Genomic DNA, 21392 nt, shown 5'->3' on the forward strand with positions numbered 1-21392 from the left:
GCAGTGAGATCAATTTAAGGTGTTTTTGTCTTTTTGTGTTTTGTCTTCACTTCCTCCTGCGGCAGCCTGGGGCTGCAGGTCATACTGGCTGCACAGCCCCACCAGCAGGTCACAGTGTGTCACTGCATCCTTTATGGAAGTGGATTTTACATAACTTCATGGTGAAGGAACAAAGGCGATGACGGCTCTTTGTTCTGTCACTGATTGTTTTACTCGAAGGATCCAGATCAGACCTGATCAGGTGCATCTCTCACATCTCACATCTTGAAGCTGCCTCCCAGGCTGCGCTCAGAACACAACGTCGGATTTTCAGTTGCATCCTTGCACCTGAATTTGTGTCCCTGTTTCTCTGGGTGAGTTCAGAGGGACATTTCTTCAAAACCTGCGTAAACAAAAACAAAACTAGAAGCTTAACTCAATCATTAGATGCCACAAAAGGTCAAATGAGAAAATGTGTCTCTTTAGCTGGAAGGTTCAAAATTAATTTGCCAATACAAGAGTAAATCTGATCTGAGGTGTTTTGTAGGTTTGATGTTCAAAAAGAATTAAAAAGAGATTCGAAGGATGAGTTTGAGATGAAGCTGGAAAAAAATGAAAATATATTTTTTAAATGTTAAATTGTAATCATCTGTTTTTTAAAATAATGATTTACAACGTTGTTAAAGTATGAATGATTTCTTAGAAAACGTTGGCAGGTTTAAATGTAGTGGAGACAAAATGAATGAGTCAACATTTATTACAAAAAAAGTTTTTTCTTTATTGGGATGGAATTGATTCTATTCACATTGATGTTAAAGATACCTGGATTAAAACCATCAGAGTGGAGGGTTCCCTTCAATAATTCATTAGTTCAACATTGCACGACGCCCAGCTCTGGAAAAAACACACCGACGAGTTCATAAAGCTGCAGAAATCCCACAATCCACCTCAGGACAAAACCAGGAAGAGAGCGTGAGGTTTGTGATTGAGAGGTAAAGGAGGACGTCTCTGTCGGAGCTCAGATTTCACACGTCTGCTGCGTCAGAGTCAAACTACTGAGGTACAGATGAAGAGGGTGAAAACTCCAGCTGACGGTTTGACGACGTCACGTCAGAATCCATCAGAGTGAGAACGAGAAGAAAAGAACAAGTGGAATCACATTAGATTTTTTTACAAAGCTCTTGTATTTGCAGCTTCTTTGTTAAAGGAAACACGTTCTGTTCACATTCAGGACTCTGAACAAAGATGGGCGACATGACCCAAAAGTGAAGCCAAAGCGTCTTGATTGCCCCCTGGTGGCTGGCTGCAGTATGGGACATGAAAGTTGACTTTTTTTTGTAATTTCAGGTGTTTTTGGCATCATCCCTGGAGAGCGGGAGGAAGCGGAGACTCTTCAACCACCTTTAATTACAGTTCGCTGCACTACTGACGAGGTGTTTCTTTGTTTTCTGTGCAGGAGAGCAGCTCCCTTCACTACAGAACAGAAAAACCTTTAAACCACAAGAGGAAAGAAACACTGAACAAACACATGTCTCCTTTAACAACAAACGTACACAACAGCACAGGTTACAACGCATGATTTAACAAAGGAATCAGCATCTTAATCGTCAACACACCTCTGAAGAAAATCCATAGGAATTAATTACATATCACATCATCTTTTGGACATTAACATAAAAACCTCTCCCACTGTGGGATCAACACGTCATTTAACTTCTCAGGAAGTTTCAACAGTTAATAATCAGACACACATTTGCATCGTCATGGTTGTTGCTCCGCTGTTCGAGTCGTCAGGACATAACATGACTCACTGAAAAAAAAAAAAATATTGACAGCCATGAAATACAGTAAAAATTTTAAATGAGAAAAACAGACCCTTATTGTCACAATAAGGCTTTTCATCCTTTTGTTTAACATCGGATGAGACCAGATTCTTCCCTTTAGTGCAATTCTTGCATTTTGGAATCAGGCAGTTTAAAATCAGGCCTCTGGGGTCTTTGTCTGTTTTCAGCAGCTTCATCCAGACGCCGAGCAGATCTCTCAGCTTGTCGCAGATAAAACGCCTCTTGGCTTTGTGCTGATAAAGATCTGGACCGGGGGGGGGGGGGGGGGGGGGTGTGTCCTGGCAGGACAACAGTGGCATTCAAGTATCAAAGCACAATCTGAGGCTGAAGCTCTGTGGTCGACGTCATTGTCATCAGTCTGGGGGACTGCTCTCTGGGAAATATTTCCATCGGGGACGGACAGAGATGAAGATGACAGAGACGTTAACTCGCTGTGACATCACCTCACTGAAGATCAACACTTAAAATCAGTTGTGAGGCTGTTGATGCTTCAGCTGCTTGATGATGGTTGAGAAATATTATTTGTCGCTGCGGTTTCACCGAGTGGGAAAAAAACCTGTTCTCCACTGAGTGACGGCTTCATCGTCTTTGCTTCCTTTGTTTGCTGGAGAGGAATGATTTTTAATCAGGGAAGGAAATGATGTGGGACAGATCTGGTCATGAGATGTCACTTGGATTCCCGTTAAATCAAATATATTCTCATGCGTCATCAGGTAATTTTTCCTGAACGGATGTTGAACGATCAATAATCCAACATTCTTACATCAGATCTCTTCCAGGGGTTTTCACTGTCTGTGTTTTCTCTCTCAGCAGTAAAGAGCACAACACTAAAATCCAGGTTCGCTGGCGGCCCGCAGTGAAACTAGAAACTGGATCTGAGAGGGAACGGTTAGCGATTGATCCTGTAATGCAGAGGTGTTTCTTTTCATGTGAAATATTCTTGAAGAGAAAGAGGGAACATCTTTCCCGCCTGAGATGAGCTCTGTGCTCGAAGCTGCACGATCAAAGAATAAAGAGGAGTTTGAAGTCCAGGCTCATTAAAGGGTCTCTGCTCTGTGTTGTTTCTCCATGAAATGAAATCCTGCCTCTTCACGTACGCCCCAGGCTGCTGAGTAATCATCAGGATCCTTATTATCATCCTCACATTCTTTACTGCTGGATGTGCGGTCACGCTGGTCATCCACGTGGAACCTCCTGTTACGTCTTCCTCAGGGGAGGAGGGCGTCTCCCTCCTCGACCCAGAGCAGGTTCAGGGCCTCAGTCTGCCGCTGCTCCCGCTGGTGGATCCTTCGCAGGCGCAGGATGTAGAGCAGGATGGCGAGCACCACGACCAGGATGCAGAGCGAGAACAGGTGGTGGTTGTGGACGAAGGAGAAGCGCAGCCAGCTGGGGTGGCTCTGTCGCAGCGTTTCCTGCTGCAGGTCCCTGGAGGAGAGAGAGAGAGACGTGAAGACACGAGTCTCATGGAACAAACTTCTTATCTTCACTGATGAACAAAGCAACGATAAGAGAATTCTCTATATGTAACATAAAAAACTAACTCATATGTAGGGACACTTAAAAAACAAGTCCTGTGAGAAAGGCCATATCCTGGTTTGTAGAAATCTCTCACACGGGAGCAGTCGACCTTGAACAATGTGATAAATCTAATCTGAACTATCTTTCCACCCAAGGGCGAGGCTACGTGGTTTACTCAGCTGTGACTGCAGGAATACATGAGAGCGTAAATGAAGATGGACGACATGTCTCCACTTCCTCTCACTCTCCAGAAAAGAAGCAAAAAATATTCCAGATACAAACGCTGCCATCGAGAGCCGATGATGTCATTATTAGTCTGTGAAATAGCGATCAGGGGGGTGGAGCTGCGGCAGCGAGGTCGCATCAAAACGCTCGATGTTCAACACCTGAATTAAAATCTCAGTGACTAACCAGACAGTCATCGATGACAACATTTAAAGGTTTTAACTTTCTTGAGAAATATATAAGCAAAACTTGGAGTTACCTGAGAGGCAGGAAACGTGTTTTATACAGAATGGCTCCCAGCGTCCACTGAACCTCCTTGTCATAAACCAGCTGAGCCGTTTTCAGACTCGGGTAGTCAGCGGGGAAACGGAAACCAGAGTGCAACACCTCGTACATCCAGGCCGATTTGAAGCACTGAAACCTGGGTGAGAAAGAACAGCTTGATGGGTTAAAGAGCAACGAATGGACAGGTTTTCACTCCGCAGAGTGGATAACAGTCTGAACTGCGCCACCTACAGGAAAGAAGCAGCAGTGTTGAACTGCAGACTGAAGATCTTGGATCTCAGTGTTTTTTTTCTTTCTTGCAGTTAATCGTCACCCAGCACCTTCAGGGATTCACATGTTCACCTTGTTGAAATCCTTCATCCCTGCTCAATGGCTCTGACCATTTCTCCAGAAGAACAACAGCTGGGTTCAAAGTTGTGATGTGAGACTCGTTGTTAAATCTCTGAATCACTTCTGGTTTAAAAGTTGCAGTTTGGTTGATTTGGGGACAAAACTAGTTCAGCTCCGTTTGGGAAAGGATCATGTTTGAGTTGGAAACAGATACTTTCATAACGTTCACCCCCTGCAAAGGCACAGCGCCTCCATGTGGAGAATCTGAAGCTCTGCTACATGCATCTGTAACACACCTCCCATTGTGTATATTACACAAGAAGACTTTGACATAAAGAACCAATTCTAAGTAAGGATCTACACCACTGTCTGTAATTAGATTTCAGTTTTCTCTCCATCTATCAGCGAACAGACTTGAACTGTTCCAAACAGAAGTGATCTGTTCTCAGACGCTGATGACCACAGTGTGGTGGCTGGAGAGAGACAGAAACCCACAGGACACAGAGCAGGTTGTGTGTCATCGTTATGTGACTCTGACAAAAAGATGAACCTACTTGAGTCGGCTGACGTCGGCCTGCTGAGCGAAAAGCTGGTTGTCCAGACGCAGTTTCAACGTCGACCACTTGGTTGAGCAGTAGTCCTGGAACACAAACGTTCCATCACCGAACAAAAATTAGTTCAAGTCACATTTCTTCGTCTTCTGACTTCTCTGTATCTGTGTGTAACAGTGATGTGTTTGTGTTACCGTAGCAGCTCGGGAATATTTCTCGCTGTCGTACTGTCCTCCAATCCTCAGCACGTCCTCCATGCAGTAATAAAACTCTGAGAAGCCGTAGAACTCGCTGTTGCTGAAGTTGATGGGAGCCTGAAACAGAATTCCTTGTATTTTAAAAGCTTCCTGCTGAATATTGGAGATAAACTCTGGTTTTCAAAGTTTTAAAGTTGCATAGTGTTGCCTCAAACTGTTGCAGAAGCAATGCTAACTAGCTTGGTGATGATGGAAGAGCTCAGGGCTGTAAGGGACTTGTACCTGATATACACCCCCTGGGGACATGGTGCCATTGTGGAGGCCCAGGAAGGGCTGCACAGAATGCTGACATTGAGCCCAGTTTCCCTGACCCCTCAAGTACAAGGTGCGGTTGTCCCTGACAACTGTGTCTGACAGGCCGGCCGGCAGACACGGATCCAGGTACGGTTTGTCCTCAGTCAGGCCTGTCTGAGTGGTTAGAAACCTGGACGAACGGGAACACGAGAAACATTGTTCAGATGTTGGATAGTGAAATAAACCTGAAGTTACTGTTACTCTCTGGCTTGATTGTAGATTATTAGAGATAATCACAGAGCTTGAATTTAAAAACTACACATTTCATCAGATGGAACATTTTAACAAGAATGAATTACCATATTCGTGTGGAGATATTAGTGTAATTAACAGAAACAACAGATAGTCACGACCGACAGGCCTGAAAACACTATTTCACATCATGTACCACCCGGCTCAAGTAAATACTGAGGGAAATGTCATTTGAACAACACTAATAATAACTACTGTATGAGAAGATAAGTGAGACTACCAGTGTGTGTGAGTGTGTGTGGACCTGTTCTTGGCGAATGTCTTATTCAGCAGCTGGTCCTCGTATCGCTGCCTGGCCATGTTTCCTCCGAAGCCGAGGAACGTGGTGACATAGACTCGGTACACGTGTTGCGTGTGCTCGACATCGCAGCCCAGATTAAACTCTGCAAGAACACTCTTCCCTGCCTCCTCCTAAAAACACACGACACACACAAGACTGTGTCAACATCTGTCCTGGCGGCTCCAAGGTCGTCCCTTCTCTATATTTAAATAATCACACTCGTCATTTCTGCAAAGACCAATTTATGTTGTGTGTTTTCTTATGACGACAGAAGGTTGACAATGAAATAAGATTTTCCCATTTGTCGGAAAAGAGAAATCAACACGTGGTGGTCAGTGTGAATCAAGAGCCGACCACTTGTGATCTGATCACATGAGACGTAGAACAGGGTCTAGATTTAAAGGGTCTAGTTATTGACAAAACATCTGATACTTTGAGCTCTGATACTTTGAGCTCTGAGTAATGTGATGTTTTATAGATGAAATGATCAAATCAAGAAAATGATGATCAGCTTCATCAGAAGTTCAAATGAACATTATTTTCAGCCCTCACCAGTAACAGCTGTGTCACTGCACCTCTTTACCTCTTGTGGTGAGTTGAAGGTGATGACACTGGGGACCTCATAGGCAATCTGCAGAGAAGCTCCACCCATGTCCATGATTCCCACTGTACGCCGCCTGCTGATTGGCTGCTGGTTCTGAGACCCAGTTGTCACCTCCACTGTGGCGTCTTCTGAGAAAATTAAACATTTTGCAATGTTATGATTTGATTGTTGGTCACATGTTGGGAATTATTAACGCTAAATAGACACATATTAATCTTTTAATATACACTTATTATGAATGATAACATCTGAAGAGAGTGGCTCATAAAACCCAAACAAAACATTAAATGAACAAATGTGGCAGCAGCTGATCTTTCTCAGGTTTTTCCTGTCAATAGTTACGCCTCCACACTCACCCTGGTCAGCGTGATCAAAGCGGCCCAACACAAAGTTAATGCCAATCCAGGCATACACTCCTTTAGGGGGGGGGCAAGAACAAGAACATGTTATCACAGCCATGATGGAAATGCACAAAAAAACAGGAAGGACAATAATTAATCAACAACTAAAACCAGTATCAGTGAATAATAACAACACCAAAGTCAAAATAAGTGAAATAAAAACGTCCTCTCACCTTCCTGTTTCCCTGAGATGACCTCAGCATGCGAGCTGGAGAACAGGAAATCAAACTCCAGGGGAACATCGGTGACCAGGTCCTCCAAGATGGCCGCCTGTTGGCTACATGAACAGACGTGAAGCATTAATGCAACATTCACACAAGCTGAGGAAACGAGTCTGATAATGAAGCCATTCACACCAAATCTAAAAAAATGAAGCTTACTGTTTGTTGCATGCAAGTGTGTCTTGCAGAGCGGGTGACTTTACCTCTCTGGCAGCAGCCTCATGCCAGCAGTGCAGAGGATGTAGAGCGGCGTCTCCTTGTGTTTGTTCTTCGGGACGTGAGCGGCGGCGAAGCTGAGGAGAGGCTGCAGGTAGTTACTGGCCTGCGTCGGTGTCTTTGCCAGAGTGGAGATGCCTGTGAAGACAGCGAGTAAGTTCATGTTTCAAATTTGTTTTCAAAAAGATAAGCAACATTATCTTTCATGTCAACCGTGTGTTTAACAACTGATTCTCCAGTTCTGGTTCTGCACATTGACTTGAGCTTCACTGAACTTTGAATAAACAGCTCTTTGTGCAGCAGCAGGTCTTTATTTCTCTGCAGCTCAAACGAACCATTCCAAACAGGCAGGTTGAGAACAGGCACATAGTGATCATAATTTAATCTCACTCCTCAACTTTCGAGTAGCTCACAGTCTGTGAAAACACTGCAATAGAACCGGTTCTTCTATAAAGGCTGTTACAGCATGTGATAGTTCAAAATGCCACGTAACCTTTAACTGCAGCTCCTGGAACAAACTGAGTGAATCTAATCAGTCTGCTGTGACCAAGATAAGACAAAGTCACAGGGACTGAACAGTCACACAATGTGAACAGAAATACTATTCTCCAGAAACACCTCAAGATGAAATTAGCACAAAAGGAAAAAGAGAAAAAAAAAAAAGAGAAAAAGAGACAGAAGAATTAGTTAAATAAAACTGTGATCTGTGATTTTCTTTTCTTTTTCTCTACTTTGTATTTTCCACGAATGTTCTCGTTTATCTCTTTCACACGCTCTGTCTTTTTAACCTTTTGGCTGCGAGCCAAAGGGACAGATAACGATAAGCAATGATCCTCATGTTAGCACCACTGTGTTCGGAGTAACTCTCAATGACACCATTGTAAAGACAAATCCTATTTATTTATAGAGCACAAATATTCAATGAAAGAAATGGTGACCCAGCTGTTTGTGAGCTGCCATTTTGACGTTTTTTGCATTTTCACTTTCCGGACTCTGAAGTCTGCGTTCACTTTTATAAACGGTCTATGCACGCTCCAAACTAAGCTCCGCCTCCTCACCAGGTTTGATCTTCTTCACCACAGGTTTGTGGTCGTGGTCCTTCATCTGTCGGATGTCCAGCAGGGTGTGGGGGTTCCCGTTGTGGGGGGGCCAGTAGTACACGAACACCCGAGAGCCGCTGCTGCCACAGTCCACCACAATCCCATAATTCAGAGCGGGGTTGAGGACGTCAGTGGCCTCCATAGACTCTGCCATAGAGAGGTACCTGGAAGAGAAGAAACACACACTCAATATTTATCACTGTGCATGATGCTTGGGATAAAATCCTTTACCAAAGAGCCAGTGTAAAAATATTTAAGACTCACTTGTTGTAATGGGCACCAGGCTGTCGCTGGGGGCCCCATAGCAGCCTCTGGTTGGTCCCTAAGATGAGGAGAGTGGAGATGATGAAGAGGAGCAGCAGCAGCAGCAGCCTCTGTCTGGGAGCACAGCCCAGGGACAGCAGGGACACGCTGCAGTACCAAGAGGCCGGCAGGCAGGACAAAGTGATCCTGTGCAGGAAGAAAACAACAACAAAACCTAAATACACAAGTCACAGCACACAATACAACAAACGTCTCAGGCTCTTTGCACTTCTTTACCTTGCCATAAGTCCACGTCTGTAAAAATACAAGATGCTACAGTCGTCACCTCATGGTGTCTGCAGTCTGGTCAGGATCCTCTCTGGGGATGTGACTTATCTTCTGACTGACGTGAAGAAGAGGGAGAAAAGTGTCAATACAAGTGCTCTAAAGTCCTAAACTGGACCGGTGAGCAGCGAGGACACACATTTTCTGTTGTTTGCCAACTTGATTAACTGACTCATCATTCCAGCCCTCTCTCTTTCTTTATTCTCCTAGTTGTTGTTTGATTCAAGCAGCTTTGCTGTATTGAGTCCCTGTGGCTTCAACGAATAACCTTTTGTACCCTACAAAATACCTGCGGCTCGGTGATACGGCCCAGAATGATGAGCTGAGATAAGATGAGATAAATATAATCCTGTAAATCCCACGATGGGATTAAAATATTACAGCAACGTGAGTGAAAAACAGTAAGTAATAATAGGTAACATGCAATACTAATGTGTAAGGAAATACTGAAAATCTGGAAACGTACGAATGGACTAAAAACTAATATATACAGAGTAAAAACAAGAACAATATGTGCAGTGACTGGATTACACATGAAGCATTGTATTGCACAGCTCCTCAGTGTCCTGATGCAATGAATACACATATATATATATATATCACTCAGTCGTGAAACAACAAACTGTACCCTCTGATAGTACTTCTACACAAGATACACGATATTTATCCAGTGATATTGTGTCAAATCCCATTAAAAGCTGCACATGTTAGCATCACATGTTCCATACAGGCCTTTATAAAGAAGCTAACTGGCTAAAGTCCTCGTTATATAAGTTACAGCTGTTTTTCGATGCAAACACCAGACACAGAATTTATATCTTATATAACCGTTAGCTGCAACACAGGCTGCTAATATACCGGCTAGCTCCACATGCTAACACACCTCTGATGTTAACTTACCGACAGAAGCGTCTCTGCCACCGGGACAGTGAATCTCCCTCCGAGGGTTTTAACTGCTCATTCGACGATAAAGAGTTTAGTGAAATTATGAAAACTAAAATTCACCGCGAAGATTTTTCACAGACGACGAGAAGAAAAAGAAAAAGAAAAAGAAGAAGAAGAAGAAGAAGAAGACATGACGGAAAATAAAGCCTCCAGACTTCCGGTCGACCCGTGAACACGTCATCTGTCAGCTGGCATGCTGCGTTCACGACTATAGGAAAAAGAAGACCTAATGTGAAATGCCTGACAAAGTATATTATATATTATTTACACTACCACCAAAGCATGAAAATAGATTAGATTAGAATAGATTAGATTCAACTTTATTGTCATTGCACATGTCACAAGTACAAAGCAACGAAATGCTGTTTGCATCCAACCAGAAGTGCTTAAACAGTGAATACATATATGTTACAGTATGCTAAAGTATATGTAAATGTTAAACAGTTAATTAATATATCTTACAGTAGGTAGGTATATATAAAGTATTAGTAAAATGATTCTACCAGATATTGCTATTGACACAATATAAAGGTTATATACAGTTTATGTACAGTGTACAGTGTAAACAGGAGTGCAGGTGGTATGAATTCACATTATCCAGTCCATATTCACGTAATTCAGTCCAAATAATTGTAAAGATGGTAGAGACATTAACTGAGAGTAATCTATCTATCTATCTATCCATCTATGATGTCAGAATTCCCGCATTAGAGTTGATTTGTCGAAATTATTCTTTTCATGTTTGAAACCAGTGCCTGGGCCAGAGCCTTTGTATGAGGTTACTTTTGATATTTGTTAGAAAATCTCAGTTACAATACTGAAGTTAAGTAAAAGAGAAGGTGGAAGTTACCTCTCTGTTCCCAGGAGCCAAGGTGCTTTATAAGGGAATAACCAGAGTTAATTGTAGTTTAAATCAAAACTTCTATAATTGTATACTTTATGCAGTGACGCATATTAGTGTAGAATGTGAACTAGTACTTTAAAGTCTATATGTCAGTATGTTTACATATATATGTTCTAATATAAAACTATAATTGTATAAATCTTTATTTCTAAGCTGGTTTACTGTCACTGGTTTTAGGCTCTTCCCGGAACTGATACCTCCCACTGTTACAAAACAGCAACGCCCAGCGACTCAGAATCCCCGCCCTCTATAATTTCCCCGCCTCATTTTTTTAGAACAAATCGACCAATCGCAGGGACCCCTGGCGAGATTGACATATGTTTGGTCCAATCAGCGCCCGCTCTAGTCGTGACTCACTGAGAACCCACCCGGATGTTTCCTCTGTGCCGCGCAGGAGCAGCGACGCGCCAACACGTTCCCCGGGAGGAGACACACGCACCCGCCGGGAGCACATCGTCCACAGGCGGGTCGCTGAAGTCCAGGAATCGAACCCACTTCACGGACGTAGACTCTTGGACGTTTGAATGGAAGCGGACGGCTTCGTGTCCCGGCGAAGGTCCGTGGAAACACCGGGCGTCGACAGCCGAGTCGCTGGCGCCGCAGCCGGGGCAGAGTTCCGATGGCTGGGCGGCAGGCTCCTGGAGGCCACCGGGGGTTTTGTTGGGTCTCTTTCGTCGAGGATGCCCGGGGAACAGGACTTTGCCCCGGTGTTGCATCGAGCAACACCGACGGAGACCCCGACCTCTGCGGAGCCGGACATAGACTATGAAGGGCTGCCTCAGGGAGAAGCCACCAGCACACACATGCTGGCAGGAGCCGTGGCTGGAATCATGGAGCACTGCCTCATGTACCCCATCGACTGTGTCAAGGTACCGCTCACTCACAACATGCCAGGCCCGGTTTGTGTCACCTCACACGCGGCCACCGGTTCCACAAGCCCCGGTGCAAAGCGTAAAGGCCTCAACACAAGCCTGAGTCCGCTTAGCCACAAGCTAACAGGGGTAACCTTGCTAACAGAGGTCAGCCAGCTAACTAGCGTTAAACACGAAAGAGCGAGAAGCTGAGTGGTCAAAGTGAAAGATGAGTTATGACCGTGATGCACGTGTCCTGCACTTTCACTCCCACGTCGGTGCGTTATAATATTTTAACAACGAACCATCAGGTTTGATGTTTGCGTCTCCTCTCGTTGAGCTAGCATGCTACACGCATTAGCTTACTGCTCTCATCGGTTAACATGCATCCATTATCGGACACATCCGTAGCTGAGATGGAGTTGTCGTGATTGATTCAGATCCTCGCCACGACATTATCTTTTTGCATACAGAAGAATCTTATACGACTCAATCAGAGTCCTGCTTCGGTTTTATTCAGCCACGTATCACTTAGGGTTAAGTTGTTGTTGTTGTTCCAGAGTACAGAACTCACCAGTCATGCTTCTGACATTATTTGATTTTCTTTCCTCTTTTCATTTTGTTCAAACATTCCATTTAAGAGCACAAACATAACTTCAACTCTAAGGCTGAGTTAATTAATAATAATTAATAAGGTCACAGTCGAAAAGATCTGAAATTATATATATATAGCAACACACTCTAACAAAGTCTCTCAAAGAATAAACCTAGTTCTTAATTGCGTTATGTAAATTAACTAAAAGTGTTTTTCTTGCTTAGATTATCTTCTCAAATCATTTGTTCATTGGTGTGACTTCATGTGTGTTGATACCACATCGGTCATAAAGTTTTTTTCTATAATTGTTCTTTGGCTGAACACAAATAGAAGAGATGTCCAACAGTTTCAGTTCCCCTTAAGACAGACAAATGCCATTTTTGGGGAATATTAAACAAAGGCTGAAACAAGGATGTTGCATTAGCTGTGTCCCAACATCGAAACAGAGCATTGTTAGTTGTCTCCAATATGCACAAAACAAGAACTAAATAAACATGGGTATGAACTGGATTTTCACCTAATTTGCATTGATAGTTTCACAGTCTGTTTGATTGCAGGGACATAACTGTGGATTTAAACTTCCAGACAAGATCCATGTGCTAAGTTCGGTGTGAAGGAACGAGTGGATGATTAACTCAGATAGGGCATCAGTCAATAGATCAACGGGCAGCAGTCCATAGAAATTGATTCTGTTGGAGATGAAACAACCCCTAAACTTGAAATAAGGAGGTGTGTAGTGTGCACAGTTGTCCGAGCAGCCAGCCACCCTTGCCTGTATGGATTTAGTGTAAACCAATATACATGACATAACTGGCACCTGCATAGCTGCTCAGCCACCTCAACCAATATCAGGCGAATATTAACTGTTAGTTTTTACTTAAACCAAACTATTTATGCTCCCTGTTAATTATGATTAATCCTACATCATTTGTTTTAAACCTGTAGCTGTTCTGCTGCACAGCCTCAATTTATTTACGAATAGGAACTGTTATCCAATATGTCAGCTGTGCCAGCGGGGCCCCTCTCAAACACGGTTTTGAAATTTGACCTTAAACTCCCTGTGCTCATGATTTTCCAGCTGTTAGTTACACAATTATACGAACCAGTTCTTACAAACTGTATGTGTCCTGTTTACACTGGAAAACAGACCAAACGAGGCACATTCAAAGGAGAGGCCATGAACGTTAAATTCACTTTGCTTTGAGTGTTTTGTTTCCGGGTAAAATCAAGTAGCTACATTGGCGATAATGGAAACATCCTCGGGAAATGAACATATCTCTGGGAAATGATTTGCTTACGTCAGTTGGTTTATGTTCATTTCCTGTTTGCCTAAAGAGAAATTAACATCATGTACGCTAATTGTAAAAACAACTTTCTACCAAGATAAGCATAACTGTACTTGTGTACTTCATTTTGGATTTTTATTAACTCTCACCTCCACGTTCTTGTGATTCTCAGTAGTTTCCCAGAACAGCATTCACTCTAACAAAGCTCTAATTCACTACAAATTCTTTCACGATTAGTTCTTCCAGTTCATAGCATTTTTTTGGCAAAACGGCCTCAAAGCTTGTTTACGAGGGCGGTTTCCTTTGCATCGGTCACACTTTGCACAGCAGATAGAAAGAAGATCGTGACTTACCAGGATAAAGTATTTTCTTTGGGTTGTAACTGGCAGCAGTGTTAGTAAAAACATTATACATAGAGATTTCATTATTGTCTTTTAGGAGGTCACACTGATCATTACTGAATTATTATTTCCTTAAGTCTCTGATTTCTTAGTTTTCTGTTTTTCAGACTGTTAATCAGACAAAACATCACATTTTAAAAGCGTCACCTTTTGCTGAAAATCGAATGAACATTGTTTATTAATTTATTTTGTTTCGTTGATCGTAAGCCTCGTCCATCAATTAGATTTATAATCCTATGAAACTGTGGTTAGTTGCTGTCATATGAACTTAAAACTCATGACTTAAAATCGTTGCACACTGACTTCACTGGGAACGAGAACAGATCAGTGGAACGTTGATTCTCAGGTTTGAAGACCTTTTTGTGAAATGAGGAAGCATCGTCTGAAAGAAGTGGAAACAATGAGCTAAAGCATTATACTCAATGGTAGATCAAGATGTTGACCAACCTGCTGTGGCATGAGGAAACTAAGATTGTAAAAGGAAAACCTCAGAATAGAGGAAGTTGTGTAACATTTGTTGAGTTGAAAGATTTTCCCCCATGAAAATTCAAAAAGCATTTCCTCCTGCTACCTTCAGATCTGAAACAGACGACCAACTTTCTAGACCAGAGAGGGAACAAGACCGTGTGTCGCAATCACACTTATTTTCATGGAATGTGTTGTTCCCTCTTCTAAATCTCCTAATTTAATTAATGACGCCCAGTTAGAGAGTCTCACAAAAGCCTCCACACCGCTGACCTGAAAGTCCGGGTAATTTTCTCCGCAGGAGCTGTCGTCGATTGGACAAAAGCATTCACGTGAAACATGCAGTTGGTAGATGATAATATATACTTGTGTATTGTCCGAACTTTTTCCCCATAAGTATTAGTGTGAATTGTGAAAAAAAATCAGTTTTTGGGTCTTTACAGTGCAGAAATGAACTTTTACTCCCGGATTTGAATGAATGTTTTTTGTCGTCTTCTTGTGGTCTCCTCATTATTAAGTAAAACTTTGTGTGATATGTCACCAACATTAGATATTGGTGCTATTTACAGAAAACAAAAATCTCCGAGACTAATTTCACGCTATGTAAAAGTTTTTTTCATGTTCTGTTTTAGATGGAAAAGGAAAGAAACTCTGTGCCTAATGAGACCTCAGCAGAAATAATGTTGAAGAGAATGACGAATACCACGAGGCGCAAAGATAAAAATAAAACGTTTTATTTATATATGCCAGTCATCCCAGTAATGAAATCTGATATTTCAGTCACTAGATTCACTGCATAACAACTTACCAGTAGATTCATGGTTCTTCAGTCTGTGTGGACGGTGAATGTTAATAGTATTTCTTTCTTTATGTTCCTTCTTTCTCCTCCAAACAAATCAAACACCATTTTGAGGAAAGCTGGCTGTAACTGCCAGCTTTTTAAATATCATTGTTTAAGTGGTAGATTAGTGTTTGTCGTCCTATTGGCCACAGACAAAGAAATACACATTGTGACACCGATACACAACAATCTGACAATACACGTTTGTCCATTCTGTTCACCTCTCCGCTCAGTACTTAGCTCTACTTGACTCCATATGTCACATGAGTGCTTATTAGCCATTAGCTGAATGACGGAGGCCCAGGCTCATCGGGATTTTTACTTCCCCGACAAATGCAGCTTTTAAAATAGCATCAGGCATCTTGTTGTGATTCATGCTACAGTTACAGCACGGCCAAGGGTAGAGCTGCCAGAGGGGCCCGTCAACGGTTAAGACAAGTTTTTAAAAACAAGTTTAGACAGAACAAAAAAATCAAATAAATTAAAATATGAATAAAATAAAAGTGAATATATAACACTATTCAATGTCTACACAATTAAAGAAATATAAAATCATTGAAATATAAAATTATTTATTATCAAAACTTTGTACAGTCACAATAAGCATAAACTCCATAAGATTAAGTAAAAAAAAACAGAAAACGTAGCATAGAGATACAAACTGAGAATCAAATTATCACCGAAACATTACAACACACTGTATGCAACTAAACAGAAGAATAGAAACCACCTGATTTAAACTGATCTGATGACTTCAGCAGGCCCCGGGTATTCAGGAAGATTATTCATGGGACTCAAATCTGAAAAAAGAAAACATTCCATTTGATTTCCCAGAAATGGAACAGGAATTTCCTCAGTTGCCTCCAGGAGGCAGCCTGGACGGAGGGGGGGGCAGTTCACTTCTTGCATTATCTGAAAAGTTTCAGGATTACACAACCTGGAGGTTTCCAGTTGTGTTCATTGCTCTGTTGCTTCATTCACAAAGACTGATGACCTGTCCACATTAACATTACTGCTTATCTGCAGGTGATGTGAGTGTGTGGATAAGAACTCTTCCTTATGTGTGCCTTGTGCTTGAATGCAGCTATTTCTGTCTCAAACACTTTAAACTGGTGTGATTTCTAGTCGACAGATTGTCAGAGTGAGTATCAGGGATACGAACATGCTGCTTGAAATTCATACGCCGAGCTGTGAAAGTGTCTCCTGATGCGTTACAATATCACATTTCTGATGTCTGCTTCAGTTTGACTCATAGGTGAAACATAATTTGGGTCATTATGAGGTTATTTACGTGTCTGTGTCTGTTCCTCTCACCTCAGACTCGTATGCAGAGCCTGCATCCCGAACCGGGAGCGCGCTACAGGAACGTGATGGATGCCCTGCGGCAGATCGTGCGGACTGAGGGTGTGTGGCGTCCGATCAGAGGCGTGAACGTGCTGGCGGTCGGCGCTGGGCCCGCCCACGCTCTCTACTTCGCCTGCTATGAGAAAATCAAGTTTTCACTCAGTGACGCTATTCACCCCGGAGCTAACAGCCACTTTGCCAACGGTAAGAAGCCTCCCACCAGATCTGAGTGGAACTTATCACTCATGGTTTTCAAATTTAACCATCACTGTTTTTGTCAAAACCGATTGAATAGATTTATAGTTTGATGTGTAATGGAGAAACGTGATGTTCTCGTGGCCGAGGCTTTAACTTCCTCATGTCTCTGTTCTGCAGGAGTTGCGGGCTGCATGGCCACAGTGCTGCACGACGCCATGATGAACCCGGCAGAAGGTAAAACCTCTTCCTTGCTTGTTAAGTCAGCTGTGACTGTGAAGAGTGAACTGTGTGTAGAAAACCCATTAGAGGGTGCAGGTCTGCCATCAGGACACTTGGGGGAGCCACAAACCCAATAACTCTGATCCCATTTCATCATTATTTAAATAGAACACATTTATTGTGAACGACTTGTTAGTTCCTTTTGTGGAATTGTGTAAAATATATTCCTCCTTTTCCTAATTTCCACAATTTCCGCTCTCTTTTCTTTTCAGTTGTTAAACAGCGAATGCAGATGTTCAACTCGCCTTACCGCAGCGTGTTGGACTGCATGGGCTCGTTGCTGAGGCGCGAGGGCCCGGCCGCTTTCTACCGCAGCTACACCACCCAGCTGACCATGAACGTGCCCTTCCAGGCGCTCCACTTCATGACCTACGAATACCTCCAGGAGCTCCTCAACCCCCACAGACAATACAACCCTTCCTCCCACGTAGTGTCTGGCGCTCTGGCTGGTGCTGTGGCTGCCGCCGTCACGACTCCCCTCGATGTCTGCAAGACCCTCCTGAACACACAGGAGGCGCAGGCTATACACGTGATCCAAGCCGATGCAGCGACAGCAGCTGGAGCGGTCGGAGCTGCCGCCGCCACAGCCCCCGGCAGCCGCCACATTTCTGGTCTGGGTGAGGCCTTTCGGACAGTGTACAGGATGGGAGGCATGCCGGCATTCTTCAAGGGCGTCCAAGCCCGGGTCATCTACCAGATGCCCTCCACAGCAATCAGCTGGTCAGTGTACGAGTTCTTCAAATACATCATCACCAAACGGCAGCACGAGAGACGGCTGCGCGGAGACCGTGACGGAGACAAATAAAGAGATCTTATCATCTGAAGTTCTAAAGAGAAAAACAAGAATTTTAGATTATTTGAGAAAGAAATTCAACTTTGATTTTGTTTACTGAGATGAAGTTAGTGCAGTTTTGTCTCGCTGAAAGCAGGTGAGGTCTAACATCAGATGTGGGGTTTAAAAAAATGTCCGTCAATACTCATCCATAAGAAGAAGGATTTGAAACAGCGGACAGGAAATGGTTCCGTGAACCCGCCCCATTAAAATTAGATTCTTTGCGTGTGCTTTCACAAAGTAAATTATTTCACGGAGGGTTATAGTAAAGTTAAATTTGTCCCGTTGAACAAAGAATGATTGACTCTTTGCTCCCAGCTACAATGCAGTTTTGTTGTATACTGGGATTTTTTGTTTTGACCTGAAGTCCAGCAGATTTCAAAATCTTGGGTTTAAAGTTCTGATTCAGCTCTGATGTTTATATTCACTTCAGATTAACTAAGCTCAAGTTGCAGCCTCGCAGCCTCTGTTGTGTTTTAAGGACAGAACAAAAATGAATCCCCGTCCGAATATTTCAGAACTGCACTGTACAGAGGGGTCACCAGTCTTTTTGAGAAGAATTTACACCGTGTTACCTTCTGCCCACAGGGGGCGCACAGCTCGACCACAAGGGAAAACAAAGACGTTACTGAATCTGCCATATTGGATTAGTGTGAATTCTACACAGAACGAGGATCATAAAAAATTTTTAAAGACCATTTGTGTGTTACACTTCTCAGTTGTGTAGACCTCACCACAGCCCGACTCTGCCGCCCCCTGTTTGTGTTGTTCAAAAGAGAAACAACATAAATTCAAAGTGAAATTATAATAATCTATTTTTTTCCTCAGGTCTCATCAGACCTCAGATTTCATAACTTTATTTATAATGCACCTTCTCATGCAGAAGTTACAAGTGCTTCAAATAAATTAAGAAAATGTTAAAAAAAAATCAAACGCAACAAATAAAGAAAGATTCAACTCGAGTGTTTTCAAATCCACGCACATCTGCCCGGCTGCGAATCCTGTGGTCGCAGCCTTGAAGGTCACGTTTACATTACATTAGACTTCTTTTTCTTTATACAGACCCTGTCACGTATTCAACACTCAAATATTCAGTGCAGCAAAAGTACACAAGATATTTATAAATAGTTCCTCGGCTGATAATTTTTAACTTGTCGACAAACTGGGGATGTTTATATTATTTGCAGAACTGGTAAATAGTGTTACAAACTAAAGAACATCGTCACAAACTAACATTCATCATGCACATGTTGGCTTTTACAAGATTTTAACGTCATTTTCATTGCACAGCATCTCAGCACTTAATAACGTCATTGTCAGGCAAAGAAAACTACTAATACAAGTATGGAGAGTAAAGAATCTACTTCTACACATGCCTTCTGTCAGCCGCCGTACATCCAACGCACAACTACCACAAGAAAATCCTCATGTAGAAATAATAATGTGTTTGAAGCCATAAATCAGGATAAAATGTACCTAATATATAAAAATATAAATATGGTTAAATAGTGTTGAACCCAAAAACTAACCAGCTAAGTTTCAGATTCAACTTGTGTAAATTATTCAAATAGATGAAATGAAACAAGTTTTTTCAAGAGAGTGTGTGTGGGGGGGGGGAGTAATTGTAGGGAATGTTCCTCGTGTGAAGCAACATTGGGAAACCAAAGACTGAGAGGGGGAGAGAACCGGGGAGGATCCGGTGGTTTATCGGACGACAACGCTAATGTGAAAAGCTTGAACACTGTGTGAAAGCGACACCTGTATTTTGTGAATTGTAAATAAACTCGCTAAGGCAGCTCCTCGCAGAAGCAGGGTCTTCTCTTGGTGCTGGCTCTCCAAGCGCTGAGAGAATTTAAATCTGTCTGCCTGTCGTTCTTTTCTCTCGTCCTCGTTTCTTTCAGCAACATTCAACAGCAAACGTCCACGAGGAGCTTGATGGATCCAACTTTCCTCCAAAGAACGAGAGGTGACGGTTGTTACTCACTCAAATCACCAGGGTGCCTTCATCGTGAAATCTGTAAAAGATATGTTAACTGGCTGCAACTTTATTAGAGAAAAGGACGGATTGAATGAATTACTGATTATTAATGTGCATGGTGATATCCTGTAAATCAATCAAGCACTTAAGTCCACAGCAATTATGTGGATCACGCTCCAACATGGTAAGTATCAGTTATTGGTTATAAGTTGCACCACAGAAACAAATGAGTCACAGGTGTAGTCTGGTTATGCAGGCTTGAAGTTATAGATAGATATAATTAACAACACCCCTTCTTCTATTTAACAAGTTGTTGAGTTGTTTGCTTTAAGAGAAAAGTCTGAAATCTAACTGAACTGAAAACTTTATGATAAAACGAAAGTTAAAACATTATGAATCAGACCAGAACTTATTGCTGGTTTTCAGTATTGAACATTTGTGGAATCAGGGAGCTTCTGATAAAGTAGTTTTTTTTTCTGGATCTGACTCCAGCAGCTTTCGTGTGATGAAGCTGCAGCAGCATCAGACTCTTCTACTGAGGTTGAGTCTGCAACATGTGTTCACCAACCAGCAGGGGGTGCACATACAATGACAGTGGCCACAGGTTAAACACTTGTGAATTCTGTTGGTTGAAATGAACAGATCAGTCTCTTAAGAGACAATAGATACTAAGGGACAACAGTGACTCACAGCATTGCTGCAGTGTTTTACAGGAATTTCAGCCGGTATGGGAAACCACAGGTGACATTGTTGAGTCAGATTTTATAATGTTGTACCACTGAAAAAGTTCAAGAATCAGCTTTTCTATTATTGTGATAATCGAGTAATAATTTACATAATTGATCAGGAGCAAAACTATTTCCCTCGTACGTCTTCAGATGGGAAACTTTGTCATATCAAGCTAGACTGACACAATCCTGGGCTCTGGAACATTTGAGAAATTTAAAAGTGGGAAAGTTTTTATTTATTTAAAAACATAGTTTTGTACCTAAAGTTGTGAATCAAAGATATGATCTCAAATTCAAGTAGAACTCATCAGACACAATGACATTTGAATTCATGAGATCATCAAAACTTCAGATTATTGTAATTATTATTTTCTAATGAAATGACCTCACACAGTGTTAAATCTTTAATTGAACTGACAGGATATTAACTCACTGGAAACAGACGAGCAGAAAAAACTATTTTCGTCCCTCTTTAAGACAAACTGACGGATCTGTCCGTATTTATCTGTCCTCCCTGCGGCCTGGTTGAAAGCAGGACTGACAGAGCAGCACCTCCACCTTCCCTCAGCAGAGGATCCTGTTTCACTACAGGCCCCATGTTTGTTGTCATTCCCCGCGGTCTACAAGCTAAAATGTTGTCTTTCACGTCTCCTGTCTCACTTTGCCGTCCCCTCTTTCCTCCCTCTGTTGTTCTCTTTCAGCGCCGGGGCTCTGAAATGTAAGTCGATCCCTTTAGTCGGACAGGAAGGTCTTTGCAAGTGAGGTCAGGGCCTCGTCTGGAGGGCGCATGGCAACAGGTC

The 21392-nt window shown here is 42.5% G+C and overlaps 2 protein-coding genes across 4 annotated transcripts; one reads left to right on the forward strand and one right to left on the reverse strand.

Annotated features, from left to right (window-relative positions):
• Nucleotides 1-732: 732 nt before the first annotated feature.
• Nucleotides 733-10073, reverse strand: LOC109640189 (ectonucleoside triphosphate diphosphohydrolase 7-like). 2 transcript variants are annotated; one of them, XM_020104049.2, is made up of 14 exons: nt 9846-10073; nt 8898-9003; nt 8622-8807; nt 8316-8521; nt 7245-7395; nt 6994-7097; nt 6776-6835; nt 6399-6547; nt 5780-5946; nt 5212-5413; nt 4927-5046; nt 4736-4821; nt 3826-3987; nt 733-3248 (listed from the first exon to the last, which is right to left on the reverse strand). In XM_020104049.2, exons 2-14 carry the CDS (start codon nt 8903-8905, stop codon nt 3032-3034), a joined length of 1818 nt encoding a protein of 605 aa, XP_019959608.1. In that variant the 5' UTR covers nt 8906-9003; nt 9846-10073; the 3' UTR covers nt 733-3031. The 2 variants fall into 2 exon arrangements, with proteins under 2 accessions (XP_019959608.1, XP_019959609.1); XM_020104050.2 differs by having other exon boundaries at nt 6399-6544; nt 9846-10066.
• Nucleotides 10074-10971: 898 nt separating this feature from the next.
• On the forward strand, nt 10972-19743 carry LOC109640185 (mitoferrin-2-like). Of its 2 annotated transcripts, none has more exons than XM_020104045.2 (4): nt 10972-11663; nt 16553-16781; nt 16953-17009; nt 17267-19743. In XM_020104045.2, the coding sequence occupies exons 1-4, from the start codon at nt 11319-11321 to the stop codon at nt 17857-17859; spliced, it is 1224 nt and encodes a 407-aa protein (XP_019959604.1). In that variant the 5' UTR covers nt 10972-11318; the 3' UTR covers nt 17860-19743. The 2 variants fall into 2 exon arrangements, with proteins under 2 accessions (XP_019959604.1, XP_069386248.1); XM_069530147.1 differs by lacking the exon at nt 10972-11663 and adding an exon at nt 16215-16374.
• The last annotated feature ends 1649 nt before the right edge of the window (nt 19744-21392 follow it).

Source organism: Paralichthys olivaceus, chromosome 8 (assembly GCF_024713975.1).
Source record: "Paralichthys olivaceus isolate ysfri-2021 chromosome 8, ASM2471397v2, whole genome shotgun sequence".
Lineage (NCBI taxonomy): Eukaryota > Metazoa > Chordata > Actinopteri > Pleuronectiformes > Paralichthyidae > Paralichthys > Paralichthys olivaceus.